The following is a 14045-nucleotide window of genomic DNA, read 5'->3' as shown; positions in this document are numbered from 1 at the left end:
AGTAGGTTTCTTTTGCCATGGAATCATTTTTCAGTCCAAGACAGCTCCATGTTTTCATTTTGAAACTGGCAGAAGTACTTTTATGTTACTGGAAGTGTTTGTAAACCACGTTAGTAGGTGGCCACTGGAAGAGTGCTGTAATATGCAAAGTCACACAGAGATTTCTGAGGTGTTGGAGAGCAAAGATGCTTACTTGGGGTGGAGGGGAAGTAATAAATCCTGTAAGTTTATTTCAGTTTAGTTATTTCTGACATGACCAGAATGTATAAATGACAGACCATCACTGGATTCCTAGATTAGCTGTGCTCTGCCCGTTTCAGTTACCTAGAAGTATTTCAGAGTGCATGATAATCCTACTGAGCTAAAGGATCTCATGTCAAATGAAGAGACAGGGTCTGGTGTATGAGCCCAGGGGGTGGGTCCTCATATCATTCCTGCCATTGGCTAGCGGGGTAGTTAGGAATGGTAGTGTAGCCTTGGGACTCAGAGTGGGTCTTTAAAAATTTCTTTTTTAGGTTTTATTTATTTTTGAGAGCAAGAGAGAGCATGAGTGGGGGACGGGCAGAGAGAGAGGGAAACACAGAATCCAAAACAGATCCCAGGCTCTGAGCTGTCAGCACAGAGCCCGATGCAGGGCTCAAACTCACAGACCATGACCTGAGCCGAAGTCAGACACTTAACCGAATGAGCCACCCAGGGACCCCATGGACTGGTAGTGGTTCTCAATCCTGGCTCATGTTAGAATCACCTGGGAGGGGCCTAAAAAGAAAGGCTGCAGCACCCCCACCCCGAGATTCTCCGGGATTCAGTCTGGTCATGTTTGTGAAACTGCTCAGGTGAGTCCGATGTGTGGCCAGTGTCAGACCACTGAGCAGCCCTGCCCTTATGTGGGAGCCCCAAGCTGAGAATTTAAATTTAAAGCTCCTTGTGGTGGTAAAAATTGTTTTTAAATACCTCTCTTTAAAACTGTAAGTCAGCCGGAACGCCTGGGTGGCTCAGTTGGTTGGGTGGCCAACTTGGGCTCAGGTCATGATCTCGCGGTGCGTGAGTTCGAGCCCCGCGTCAGGTTCTGCACTGACAGCTTGGAGCCTGGAGCCTGCTTCGGATCCTCTTTCTCTGCCCCTCCCTCGCTCCCACATTGTCTCTCTCTCTCTGTCTCTCCCTCTGTAATACACATAAACATTTGAAAAAATTTTTAAATTGCCAGTCAGCTGATGGCTCAAGCGCTGGTATTTTGTGACTCTGCCTGTCGACAGCTCTCGCTGGGTCCCCCTTTGCCTGACCCTAACCAAGCATCTTTGCTCTTCTCTCTTTATGTCCAGCTCTCCGGGGTTATTAGGGCATAACTGCAGGCTGTGTTCTCAAGTCTCTTCTGGAATGTTTACAGGAAGTATTTTTATAGTAGTCTGCAAAGATGGCATGGTTTGAGTTGGAAGTTTCCCGGACTTAGAAGTGAAAGATTTGCACCCCAGCGTGATCCACCAGTAAACATCTGACACACTGTAATGCAGTTTAGGCTGGTTCCACCCGGGTCTGGCCTCAGTCCCTGACCAGAGCGGGTTCGTCCCTTTGGCCTGTTTGTTTACCTAAGTTCGTGTGCTTTTTTTTTTTTACTTTTTGCTTTTTTTTTTTTTTTTAATGTTTATTTTTGAGGGAGAGAGGAGAGTGAGCCGGAGAGGGGCAGAGAGAGAGAGAGAGGATCAGAGGATCCGAAGCAGGCTCCATGCTGACAGCAGAGAGCCTGATGCAGGGCTTGAACCCACGAGCCTCAAGATCATGATCTGAGCTGAAGTCAGACCCTTAACCGACTGAACCACCCAGGCGCCCAGCTTCATGGGCTTTTGAGAGCGTTTTTGTTGTTAAGAAGATATCTAGATCTTATTTCCTTGAAGTTCTTCTGCATCCAAGAGAATAATTCTCTTTTTTTTTTTTTTTTTGGCTTGCTTGATGATGACCGAGAAAATGTTTTATATTTTATAAAAAGTTCCATGTGGCAGAAAATAGCGACAAAATCACAAGAACAACTCTGGCCTTTCTGTGCTCCTGGAGTTGGGGTTCAAGCCACATACGCTACATCTTTGCTGAGGGCTGTGGTGGATGTGGTGCTTGGCATCCAGTTCCATGGGACGCTCCTCCGTCCACGCTGCCTGCAGTGTGGACGGAAATGGACACACACACACACACACACACGCTTCCTAGACTCCCTTGAAGCTGAGGTTCTAAATAGGAAATGTTGCAGCCACTCAGATGCACTGGCGTGAGATTTGGAAGGTACGGCATGGCTTTTCCTTCACTTCTGACCAGCATCGTGGTCAAGGTGTTAGGTTTTTCCGCAGAGGGGCCAGTAGAGGGTCCAGGGTCCGCTCATTAACTACAAGGGAGTCGTGAGGCAAGCACGAGGAACCCATTTCACAGTTTGTTCTAGAAGTGGCGTGCTTCTGGAGCTGGTAGCAGTGGTAATGGCTCCTCATTGTGACTGTGGTAACAGGGTTCTGGAGCCAGAAGTTTTCTGATTGTGTGGAGAGACAGCAGCTGTCTTTGATGGCAGGGTTTTGTGATGGGACCTCGAGAGTCGTTCTTGAAGGCTCTTAGCATCGGCACCTTCAACTCTCTAAAGGATTGTGTAAGCCGTTGGGAGACCCTGCAATAAGTTGCTTCCTTCTTGGGGCTCCTGGGTGGCTCAGTCGGTTAAGTGCCTGACTTCGGCTCAGGTCATGATCTCACGGTCCATGAGTTTGAGCCCTGCGTCAGGCTCTGTGCTGACAGCTCAGAGCTTGGAGCCTGCTTCAGATTTTGTGTCTCCCTCTCTCTCTGCCCTTCCCCTGCTAGTGCTGTCTCTCTCCCTCCCTCTTGCTCACTCAAAAATAAATAAAACATTAAAAAAATAAAAATAATAAACTAATTAAAAAAAAAGTTGCTTCCTTCTTAATAGCCCATAATGTTTTGAAGAAAATGTTTTTAAGTTTATTTTGAGAGAGAGCATGAGCAGGGGAGGATCAGAGAGAGGGGGAGAGAGAGAATCAGAAGCAGGCCCCAAGCTGTCTCACGGTTTGTGAGATCATGACCTGAGCCAAAATCAAGAGTCAGACACTCAACCAACTGAGCCACCCGGGCACTCCAGTAATCCATAATATTTTTGATGGACTTGACCATTTATGAAGCATATTGTATGAGTTTTTTTTTTCAACGTTTTTTTTTTTTTTTTTTTTTTTTTTTTTATTTATTTATGGGACAGACAGAGACAGAGCATGAACGGGGGAGGGGCAGAGAGAGAGGGAGACACAGAATCGGAAACAGGCTCCAGGCTCCGAGCCATCAGCCCAGAGCCCGACGCGGGGCTCGAACTCACAGACCGTGAGATCGTGACCTGGCTGAAGTCGGACGCTTAACCAACTGCGCCACCCAGGCGCCCCTGACTTTTAAGCATTATCCCGATTCTTTGGGGTTTGTAGGGCAGGTTTTGCCTTGGCCACGTATTAGAAAGTGTTAGTAACAATACACAAATGTAGTTCTTCTGATTCCATATTTAGGGCCATTTCCTCTTACAGTACTGCTTTCCATAATTGGCATCTACTGACTCTTCTCACCCAGGGTTATTGTAAACCATCTAGACTTTTCTGCAAGTTCTTCCACGTGGATGCCGCTTCTGCTCAGCCAGGCGCCCTTGTGCACCGAACCGACATGGCGGCTCTGGCTCTTCGCAGTAGAACATGGGACGTTGACAGTCTCGTGATTGGCGATAGAGAGGAACGTCCTTTGGGCGCTGAGATTTTCCTGGTCATGAACCCACTGGGTAGTTTTGCTTTTGTGTGTGAACTGTTCGTTTTCCCCCCAGGTGTTGGTCACTGTACCTCTGGCCTTACTGCAGAAAGGTGCCATTCACTTCAACCCACCGCTGTCGGACAAGAAGATGAAGGCTATCAACAGCTTAGGCGCGGGCATCATTGAAAAGGTGACCAAGTTACTGTAGCCTCAAAACCAAAGAGATGAATGTTGGGTGCCAAGGGTTCCTTACCTTCTGGTACTGGCTGAGTAGTGGATCATTTTTTCATCCAAATAAAATTCAAAGATTTTCTTTTCATTTGAGTAATTGTTGATGAAGAATACAAAAGGCTATTATCGGAACAGAAGGAGGAGAGCTGGCTGAGATCTCAGTTTTTCTTGACGTTTGGAAAATGAGTGTTGTTATTCAAGTTTTGAACTTGGCATATAAATATATAAATAAAGTGGGGTTTTTTTTTTTTTTTTTTGGCTGCCTTCCAAGCCTACCCTCCATTAATTAATTGGTCCCAGTGAGGAGAATGTTTCACTTCCTCTGCCTTTAAATAAAATCTTCTCTAAGCAGAACGTGCCAGTGCTGTTGGCCCTAGGGGTAGGTGAGACTTTATCTTCAGAACATCTGCTTCAAGACCGGGTGTCGGGACTGCTTGGCATCTTCGGATTAGCCCAGGGTTTGTCAGTGGGTCCCGCCCACCCCACCCACGCTATCGGTGGGGGGATGGGACTGAATGGCCCCCAAAGCCAGATGCTCATGAGAGAACAGACGAGACAGGAGCACGGAAGGGGAGCATTTTAGGATTTTTTTGTGTATCGCTTTAGTTAAGAACCGTAGGTTGCGTCTTAGAGATTACTTCTGATTCTAGAAACTCTTAACCATCTTTCTCTTGCTCGTTTTCCAGATTGCCTTGCAGTTTCCATACAGATTTTGGGACAGTAAAGTTCAAGGGGCTGACTTTTTCGGTCACGTTCCGCCTAGTGCCGGCAAGCGGGGGCTTTTTGCTGTGTTCTATGACATGGATCCCCAGGTAAAATCAGTGGTGCCATGCGGTTTGAACTCCCTTACTGCAGTTTAGAATTTGGATTGGTGGTATGACTCCTGCGTCAAGCTCAGGAGCTAATGGACGTGGCGGATGCTGTAGATACGTACTTATATGCTGGCAGGGTACTTGTACTGGGATATTTTCCTACCGGAAAAGCCCGACATCTGCCATGTTCTCTTCAGGTACTAATGTTGCTCCCTGGGAAGGGGATTCGTTCTTTGTGGAAACAGATATTTCGGGCTGACGGGGAGTCCTCTTAGGGAGAGTCAGCTCAGCACAGCACAGTAATGACTGGTGCCTGAACACTGCTCTCCTGGGTCCTGTGAGCACGGACGAAGGGCAGGGTATGGTTGGCCCTGAGGAGGACGAGGGCAGGCTCCGTGCTGGCAGATGTGACTGGTCGGGGAGCAGAGGGAGGGAGGGGCGTCCCTGGGACTTGGTAATACTAATGTCACGCAAAAGAATCACCTTTGGTGTTTTGTTCCCCCTTCTTCTCCCTTCCAAGAAACTTTCTTAATTTTTTTGTAATGTATGTTTGTTTATTTTGAGAGAGAGTGAGCAGCACAGGGGCAGAGAGAGACAGAGGAAGAATCCCGAGCAGGCTCCGCGCTGTCAGCGCAGAGCCCGATGTGAGGCTTCTCACGAACCATGAGATCATGACCTGAGCTGAAATCAAGCGTCAGATACTTAACTGACTGAGCCATCCAGGCCCCTTAATTTTTTTTTTTAATGTTTATTTTTTAGAGAGAGAGAGAACAAGTAGGGGAGGGGCAGAGAAAGAAGGGTCAGACAGAGGATCTGAAGCTGGCTCCATGCTGTCAGCACAGAGCCCAATGTGGGCCTTGAACTCACGAACTGAGATCATGACCTGAGCCAAAGTCAGAGGCTTAACTGACTGAGCCACCCTGGCACCCCATCCCAAGAAACTTTGTTAAAAGGTTGCACTTGGGCAAAATTTCTTTACTGTTTGAGAAAGATTTTTTTCCCCTTATTTTATCTGCTGATCTCCCTTCTCCACCTTCTATTTCTTCTAGAACAAGTAAGGGAAAAAGCCAAGAGAACCCTGAATTTGATATTTACACTTCTTCCAGAGTTGTTCAGCCACGAACAACAAAATGTAGAGATGAATATGGAGTTTTGTGAGGGAAACAGACTGGTGGTTGAAATGGGGCTGAGGGGCAGGGGGAAATCCTGAGATGTGTAGGACGAGGGCCTTCCCCAGTCGGGGCCGTGCATTCAGGGACCTCTGTACTGGAAGCAGGAAGTGTGAACTGTCCCTTCCGCTTCTGCAGAAGAAGCAGAGCGTGCTGATGTCGGTGGTCGCCGGGGAGGCCGTGGCGTCCGTCAGGACCCTGGATGACAAGCAGGTGCTCCAGCAGTGCATGGCTGCCCTCCGGGAGCTGTTCAAGGAGCAGGTCAGAGCCGCCTCCGGGACGGGGGAGAAGGCGGACGTCCTCGTCGGTCCCTCTCCCATTGTCCGGCTGCCCGCTAAGTCCCCGGGCTGGCCTGCCAGGGCTCCCGTAACAAAATACCCCAATCTGGGTGGTTTCAACGATGGACATTTCCGTTCTCGCAGTTCTGAGGCTGGAAGGTCCGAGATCAAGGTGCAGGCAGGTTTGGCTTCTTCCCAGGCCTCTCTCCTTGGTCTGCAGATGACCGCCTTCCCCCGTGACCTCACGTGGTCTTCCCGTTGTGCTTGGCTGTGTCCTAATTGCCTCTTCTTAGAAGGACACCAGTCAGACTGGATTAAAGCCCACCTTCGGGACCTCATGGGAACCAAATTACCTTGTGAGAGGCCCTTTCTCAGATATGGTGACATTATGAGGTTCGGGGGGTTTAGGGTTCTGACACACGAATTTGAGGGGGCCGCAATTGAGTCTATAGTAATATTCCATACCGCCTTTCACGCCATTGTCTTCCTTTTGCTCACATCATCCACACACCTCTTTCTTTTCCTTTTCCTTTCCCATTCCCCTTCCCTTCTTCCTTCTTTTCCTCCCTCCACCCCCTTCCTTTCGTGCTAATCTGCAAAGGGTGGCAGTGCGCTGGGGCACAGACAGGCTTCAGGAATCTGCATGTCACGCTTGCTCAGGGGCGACGTGGAGCTTCCGTGTACCGTTCCTATTTTAGTACACGTGCTGCTGAAGCGAGCACCACATCCCCTTCCTTTCCTAAGGGTGTAACAGGCTCAGCATTTTCCCTACATCCTGTATTAACCCAAACCCTAGCGAGCTTTGAGAGCAACCTTCCTTTCAAAGGGATGTTGTCCAGAATATTCTCGTACCCTACAGATGCAGCTAGTCTCATTTCTGTCTTTTTCCAGAGGGGCTCAGGGTACTTCATATTTGCCAGTTGAGTACGTCTCACAGTCTCTGCAGATTGGGAAATGGCGTAGCTGTCATCTTTTTCAAATAAAGGAACGGAAATAGAAATGAAATGAGAGAAAAGTTACATAAAGTAGAGAAAGAGACACCCGGGAGTGTTATTTTACGTGATGTGATTACATCTTACAGTAGTCCCTAGTTTGTGGGTTTTTGTCCAAAAACTCATTTTCACATTCGTTGTTTGGAATTTAGTGGGTAGTTTCCATAGAACTATTTTTGTTTCTTTTTGAGAGAGGAGAGCACACGAGCAGGAAGGGGCGGAGAGGGGGATAGAGGATCCGAAGCGGGCTCTGCACTGACAGCAGGGAACCTGTCTTGGGGCTCGAACTCACAAACCGTGAGATCGTGACCTGAGCCCAAGTCGGACACTGAACCAACTGAGCCACCCAGGCGCCCTCCGTGGAACTGTTTTTCATGGTGGTGCTCGTCAGGGCTCACCTGACTCAAAACTTAGTGAACGTGAAACATGGCCTCGTCTGGCTGTTCCTTTGGAGCAGCCTGCTGAGAATCGCAAGTTGAGGTCCCAGCACCGCCCCTTCCACTCTGGCCCAGACACCCCTCCGCCACCGTCCCCCGGGCACACGCCAGTCTCTGGCGACGATAAAGTCTCCTGCAGGATGAAGGGTGGAAGTGAGCCGTGGGGGAGGCTGCAGGGTTGGGGCGGGAGATGGAGGAAGCTGCACAAATGGGGGTGGGGGGGGCCCGGGGGGAGCTGCAGGGGGCAGAGGGGCCACAGCAGAGTCTAAGAGGATTAACTCTGTCTCCAGAGGAGGCGGGAGTGTAGATTTGTGCTCTGGCTGCGCACGTCTAGGCCCCTCTTTGATCCCGGCTCCTGGTTCCCTCCGCCCCACACAGGAGGTCCCCGACCCCACGAAGTATTTTGTCACTCGGTGGAGCACGGACCCCTGGATCCAGATGGCGTACAGCTTCGTGAAGACGGGAGGGAGCGGAGAAGCCTACGATATCCTCGCTGAGGAGATACAGGGAATGGTCTTCTTTGCTGGTGAGGTGCGTGTGGCCATCCTGAACCCGCTCACTGTTGTTTTCGTGACTTTTAATGAAAGTGACGTACGTCCGGTGTTTAAAAGCAGAGTCAGATACGGTCAAAAGTATTAGGACCCCAAGACAGCAGACAGATGCCCCCTCAGCATCCTCCTCCCACCCCCAGGGTGGCCATTCTTAACGCTTTCTGTTGTTTCTTCAGGAATTTACTTCATGTTTTCAAATATTTGTATTGTTGACTTCTGGTTCAACAAAGTAGACATTGGAGCACCTGGGTTGCTCAGTCGGTTAAGCGTCTCTTGGTTTTAGCTCAGGTCACGATCTCACGGTTTGTGGGTTCGAGCCCCACGTCGGGTTCTGTGCTGTGGGCGAGGAGACTGCCTGGGATTCTCTCACTATCTCTCTCTGCCTCTTCCTCTCTCTCTCTCTTTCTCAAAATAAAGCAATTAAAAAAAAAGTAGACATTGCTGACTTATCAGGTGAAAGATTTAGCCTATTTAGTGTGGTTATTTCACACTTGAAATGGTGCTCCTGTGATGTGGCTTCCTGCTGAGCCACGAAGCTCTTCATTGACTTCGTTTTTACATAGCTTCCTGTTTTCTTGACAGTCTCACTGGCCCCTTTTTTCATTAGCTTAATTCTTTCTGTGCTTCTCCTTGGGCCCCTCCACCCTTCAGGCTTCCCTCAGTCACAGCTGAATCCCTGTGAGCTGGTGTGTTAGCTCCATTTTTGAAACCCCCTTCCTGGGGTCCTCTTGCCTATGTTCTGGTCTATACTGGCTGATCTCTGGGACTCCTCCTCACCATTTTCCAGGTTTTTGTTTTCTAGATACCTTTCTCCTTTTTTTTTTAATGTGTATTTTTTTAAATTGTGGTAAACTATACATATCATTTACCACCTTAACTATTTTTTTAAGTTTTTAAATATTTAAGGAATTTCACATGTGATTCCTTCCACTGCCAATCGATCACCGGAGTTCCTCCAAAGTCAGAATCATAATCTTCAAAATAGCTTTTATTTTTTTAATTTTTAAAATTATTTTTAAAATGTTTGTTTTGAGAGAGAGAGTGTGTACGGGTGGGGGAGGGACAGAGAGAGAATGGGGGAGAGAAAATCCCAAGCAGGCTCTGCATTCTCAACAAAGAGCCTGACCTGGGGCTTGAACTCGTGAACCTGTGAGATCATGACCTGAGCCGAAAGCAAGAGTCAGATGTTCAACCGACTGAGCCACCCAGGCGCCCCACAAAGGTTCCAGTTTCTGCACATCCTCACCAGCAGTGTGCTGTTTTCTGGCTTTTGGTAATAGCCATCCTAATGGGTAGGAAGTAGCCTGGCTCCTTTCTTGGTTTACTTCTGTTGAGAAATGTTTTGCTGTTTTGATTACTGATTTTTTTCGGTGCCTGTTTTTCGCTGGCTTGTAATCTGGAAGCTCATATCCTTCCGTCCTTGATTTCTTACTTCTGACCATTTTCTCCTCACGTTTTTTATTTCTCTTATTTCTACATCTTCCATTATATAAATTGGAACTTCTAAACTGATTTTCTTTTCTTTGCTGTTACTCGTGTGTCTTACCCTGTTTCTGTTTCTCTCCTTGAATTGACTTTGGGAATTTTGGCTCTTTTATGAGCACTTTCTTGCCCTCAGGTTCTTCTTTTGGTAGCATCCTCTTCTTGCTTAGTGACTCCTCAGAGTTCTACTTTGTTTCCGTCAGCCTCCGCTTCCCACACATCCAGATATCCCATCGTTGACTGCTCAGACTGGAGGGAGGCATTTTTACAAAAGCCTGTTGAGAACGCCCACGAGCTTGCCAAGGGGTGGTTGGATCCCCAAACAGTCTATCTACAGCTCTTTGGGAACATTCTGGGTGCCGGCAGCCTTGCTCTTAGTTATGAAGACCTGACTTAATCCCCGTGTTCTTTGGTGCCTCACCCCCACCTCTGCCTCTGGTCTCCAGGGGGTTGTGGCCATGGGGGTGGGGAAGCTGGTGAGGAACCAGATTGCTTGCTCTTCCAGGCCTGTTTTCACCGGTGCCCCGCCTCTGCCTCCGCCCTTCCCGATGCCTCCAGTGGCCGAGATGGTTAAAAGGTTCTTTGGGGTGAATCGGCTTGCTTTGGATCACCTCCCTGCCACCCTCCCCAAACTTCACCCAGTGAAGAGAATCCTCAGAGCGCTTTCATCTGCTTTCATCCTTTGTGGATTATAGTTTGGGACCGCCCAAGTCTTCTAGTGCCATCTAAAATAGAGTTATCTTTTCTCTCTCTGATTTTTGGATGATTACAAAAGAACGTCATTTAAAAACTGGCTGTGTGGTTTGTCCTTGGCCTGCAAAGCTTTGTGGGAACAGAGCGTGACTGCACGCCAGGCAGCAACTGTCCGCTGCTTCCAAGAGAAGCTGCATTAGGCTCATGTGATACAGTTGTTACTTCACACTGAAAACATTAAAGAAAACATTTTTTATTAAAAAAAATTTTTTTTAATGTTTATTTTTGAGACCGAGACCACGTGAGTGGGGGAGGGGCAGAGAGAGAGGGAGACACAGAATCTGAAGCCGGCTCTAGGCCCTGAGCTGTCAGCCCAGAGCCCGACATGGGGCTCGAACCCATGAAGTGTGAGTCGAAGTCAGACGCTTAACTGACTGAGCCACCCAGGCGCCCCTAAAAAATTTTTAAAGCCGTTTCTCTGAGGTTTCTGCCATTTTTTACCCCCTACTAGTAATTATATTTTTTCTAATGTTATGTATTTATTTTTTAAGTTTATTTTGAGAGAGAGCCAGGGGGAGGGACAGAGAGAGGGAGACAGAATCCCAAGCAGGCTCTGTGCCATCAGCACAGACCCCAGCACGGGGCTTGAACCCACGAACCATGAGATTGTAACCTGAGCCAAGACCAAGAGTCAGACGCTTAACCGACTGGAACCACTCCGGCACCCCAGTAATTGTATTCTTACCTCCTGACCATTCCTCTCCATTTACTGAAGTGTTTGGCACTGGCTGTTGTCCCTTGCATCCAGCCGTAAATCTAGGTGACGTGGAACATACTTCAGTTCACGTGGAACTTCCTGCGTTTCCTATCCTCCTCCATCTTCTGAGATCGACTCACCCCCGCTTCAGTGACTCTTTCCCATAGCTACATCCCAGACCTTGTCGCCGTCCCCACCAACCCCCAAGCCACAGATCAATCTGCTGCTTGCCCTGGTTTGCGGATTCTGTTCCCACTCCAACCTCCTGGAGAGCGGTCTTCTCCCACGGACAGTCCCCACCTTTCTGTCCCCTCCCCGTTGACGGACTCCTCTGTGTCCTGTGGCAGTCCTCTAGCAAAACTCCAGCCATGGGTGAATTGGTTCGCTTTCTGTGCTCATCACTGATTCCGACCGCGAGACTACTTGTCTGGGGGGCAGCGGTGGGGGCGGGCAGGGATTGTATCGTCTTCGTTATTCTTAATTCCGGGACACGGTGTGTATGTGAGTAATATCCTAAGGAGTGCCACTCAGTCCTTCACGGGAGTGGTGAAGCAGGGTGGCACAGCCAGAGAACAGCAGGTGCAGGGTGGGGGTGGGGGGAGGTAGAGTGTTAACATGAGCACAGAGGAGCGCCTGCCGGCAGTCTTGATTCGAGGATCAGAGAGTGTATGCTTGTATTATGTTTCGGTGATCGCCTGAGTTCTTTCTATGTGATTTCAAATTATGCAATTTTTTTCTTACAGGCAACAAACAGGCATTTCCCACAAACTGTTACAGGGGCATATTTGAGTGGTGTTCGAGAAGCAAGTAAGATTGCAGCATTCTGAATAGAATTTGTCTGGACCCAGCTTTCTTCTGTGCTCCAAATGGTAAAGTTTGAAACACATGTTAAACCTCACTTTCATAAAATCAAGACAAAAAAAACCTCCTCCTGAGAGCATTAGCCCCAAGAATCCTTTTGTAAGCACTTATATTTAATTGCATTTTCCACAGGTGTGACTAGGGCTGTCTTCTGTATTTCAGAACAAAGCAGAATATAACCTTACATTAAGACAGGATTTCTTCCACGGTTGGAGATTCCCTTTGAATTTTGACATCTTGTTTGGCTCATCAGTTTTCAAGCATTGAGAAACCATTGTTTTCAAACATCAAGAAACCAAGCAGCAATCATTAAAAAGGCAGATAAAGCCATGTGTTTTTCTTCTGTCACAGTTCATCAGTATCTTTGCCAATGAGCCTTAAGATTTTTATATAGCTCCAAAATTGAGCTTTTACTTAAAATTTAGATAGAAATCTTTCCCTTTCAGATACAGCACAAACTCTTCAGTTAAAAGTAAATGAAGCTGCTAGACTATTTTATATTGTACATATTTCTTTCCATTGGGTATTCAAAAGAAATTTAAATTTGGGTCTCTTTTGTGATAAAACATTTCAGATTTGTGCACTCATTGGCAAACAGCAAAATTTTCAGTTCCTCAAACAGTATAGGCATTCTGTGGTTTTCGATGGGGTAGAGATAGTAGTCTTCATACTTGAGACCATTTAGAATAGGGCTATTTTTCTTAGAGCCAAGTTTGGTCCGATGGCACACTTTAGCCTTAATTTTGGCAACTGCTGGCAAAAAGATCTTGTCAGAATACTTTAATAAAACTCCCTCCACTGCCTCTTTTTAAAATAACTGATCCAGTCTGTTTTTTGCAGCATGATGTTTTCAGTATTCCATAGGCAGGTCCACCGGAAAACTGCAGAAAATGTGAGATTTCCTGGTAAATATTTCACATTTAAAGCCATATCTTAAAAGCCGGAGAGCATGGCCCATATTCACTTTTTCCTTTTTTCTCTTCCTGACAAAAGAATTCAATTAAACTCTGGTTTCAGGGACTTCAGGATGCTTATCTTGCCAAGAAGTTAGAAAAGCGGATGGTAACTTAAATGCTTTTGTTTTAAAAAGTCTGAACAGTTCTTTCAATTATGTTAGTCTGCACTGAAAAAAGGACTCAAAAGGACATTTTTCAGAATATTAGGTATTTTTAAAATTTAAAGTCAGCTTGTAAGTAGAAATAGAATTTTATGGAAACGTTAGACGGTTTAGACACCTCCCTCCTCAGCAAAGTATGATACAAACACAAGAAGGCAAACAGCAGTAAATTGGTTTCAAAGTTGGGTTAACATAGGAAAATGTTGATAGACTATCTGATGAGACTCATTGGTACTGACTGGGAAGTATTCTGCTTTAAAAATGTTATGTGTTAAACTGTTTAAAGAATAGCATGTATTTAGTGATAAATGCAAAATATTTTAAGTTTGAAATGGTTCACGGTTAGTCTCTGGGCTCTTAAACTTGTACTGTGCCACAAGCAAACTAAGGAAAACCCTAGTTAGCTCAAGCGCAGTACATGTGTATTTAAAAAGTTTCCTGTCCCAAGTGACATCATTTGACATTTTGTTAAGGAACCACGGTACTTTTGAGTTTTTGACTGTTTTTCACAGTTTGAAGATTTTGTAATTGAAGAGCAGTGACTACACAATGTTTTAACTGCAGATTGTGAACAGCTGGTTGTGTAAAACTGCTTAATAAAAACTAGACTTGTTTTTCAAATACCGTGCACTGTAGTGGTGAGCACTGGGTACACCTTCCCCACGACCTTTCATGCACGCCACCCGTCTCCTCTCCTCTCCTGCAAGCCGCCTTCAGACTTGTTTAGCTCCTGGGTCTTACACCCTTTCAAGTAAATGGTCATAAAATAAAGTTGTGAACCGTAATCACTTAGTTTTGTGAGGTCACTTTCAAGTTTTCCTTCAGGATTTCTTCAGTTTGTGTTCAGCAATCACTGAACGACTCCAAATTAAATGGGTCATGGGGCTAAATCCATTAAAATCC

The 14045-nt window shown here is 46.8% G+C and overlaps 1 protein-coding gene across 5 annotated transcripts in view; it reads left to right on the top strand.

The window, feature by feature from the left end:
- Nucleotides 1–13763, top strand: part of KDM1B (lysine demethylase 1B) — a 63218-nt gene extending 49455 nt beyond the window's left edge. For all 5 annotated transcript variants that reach the window (XM_086706162.1, XM_086706158.1, XM_086706159.1 and 2 more), the window contains 5 exons: nucleotides 3836–3952; nucleotides 4680–4805; nucleotides 6113–6235; nucleotides 8060–8212; nucleotides 11908–13763. In XM_086706162.1, the coding sequence (XP_086562288.1) occupies nucleotides 3836–3952; nucleotides 4680–4805; nucleotides 6113–6235; nucleotides 8060–8212; nucleotides 11908–11991 (603 nt within the window). In that variant the 3' untranslated portion in view covers nucleotides 11992–13763. The remainder of the gene's footprint in view (nucleotides 1–3835; nucleotides 3953–4679; nucleotides 4806–6112; nucleotides 6236–8059; nucleotides 8213–11907) is intronic.
- Nucleotides 13764–14045: the final 282 nt, after the last annotated feature.

The sequence above is a fragment of the Puma concolor genome, chromosome B2, assembly GCF_028749965.1.
Source record: "Puma concolor isolate L17-30 chromosome B2, mPumCon1.1.hap2, whole genome shotgun sequence".
Taxonomy (NCBI): Eukaryota; Metazoa; Chordata; class Mammalia; order Carnivora; family Felidae; genus Puma; species Puma concolor.
Note: the sequence above shows the minus strand (reverse complement) of the source record. Positions and strands in the feature narration are given on the sequence as shown.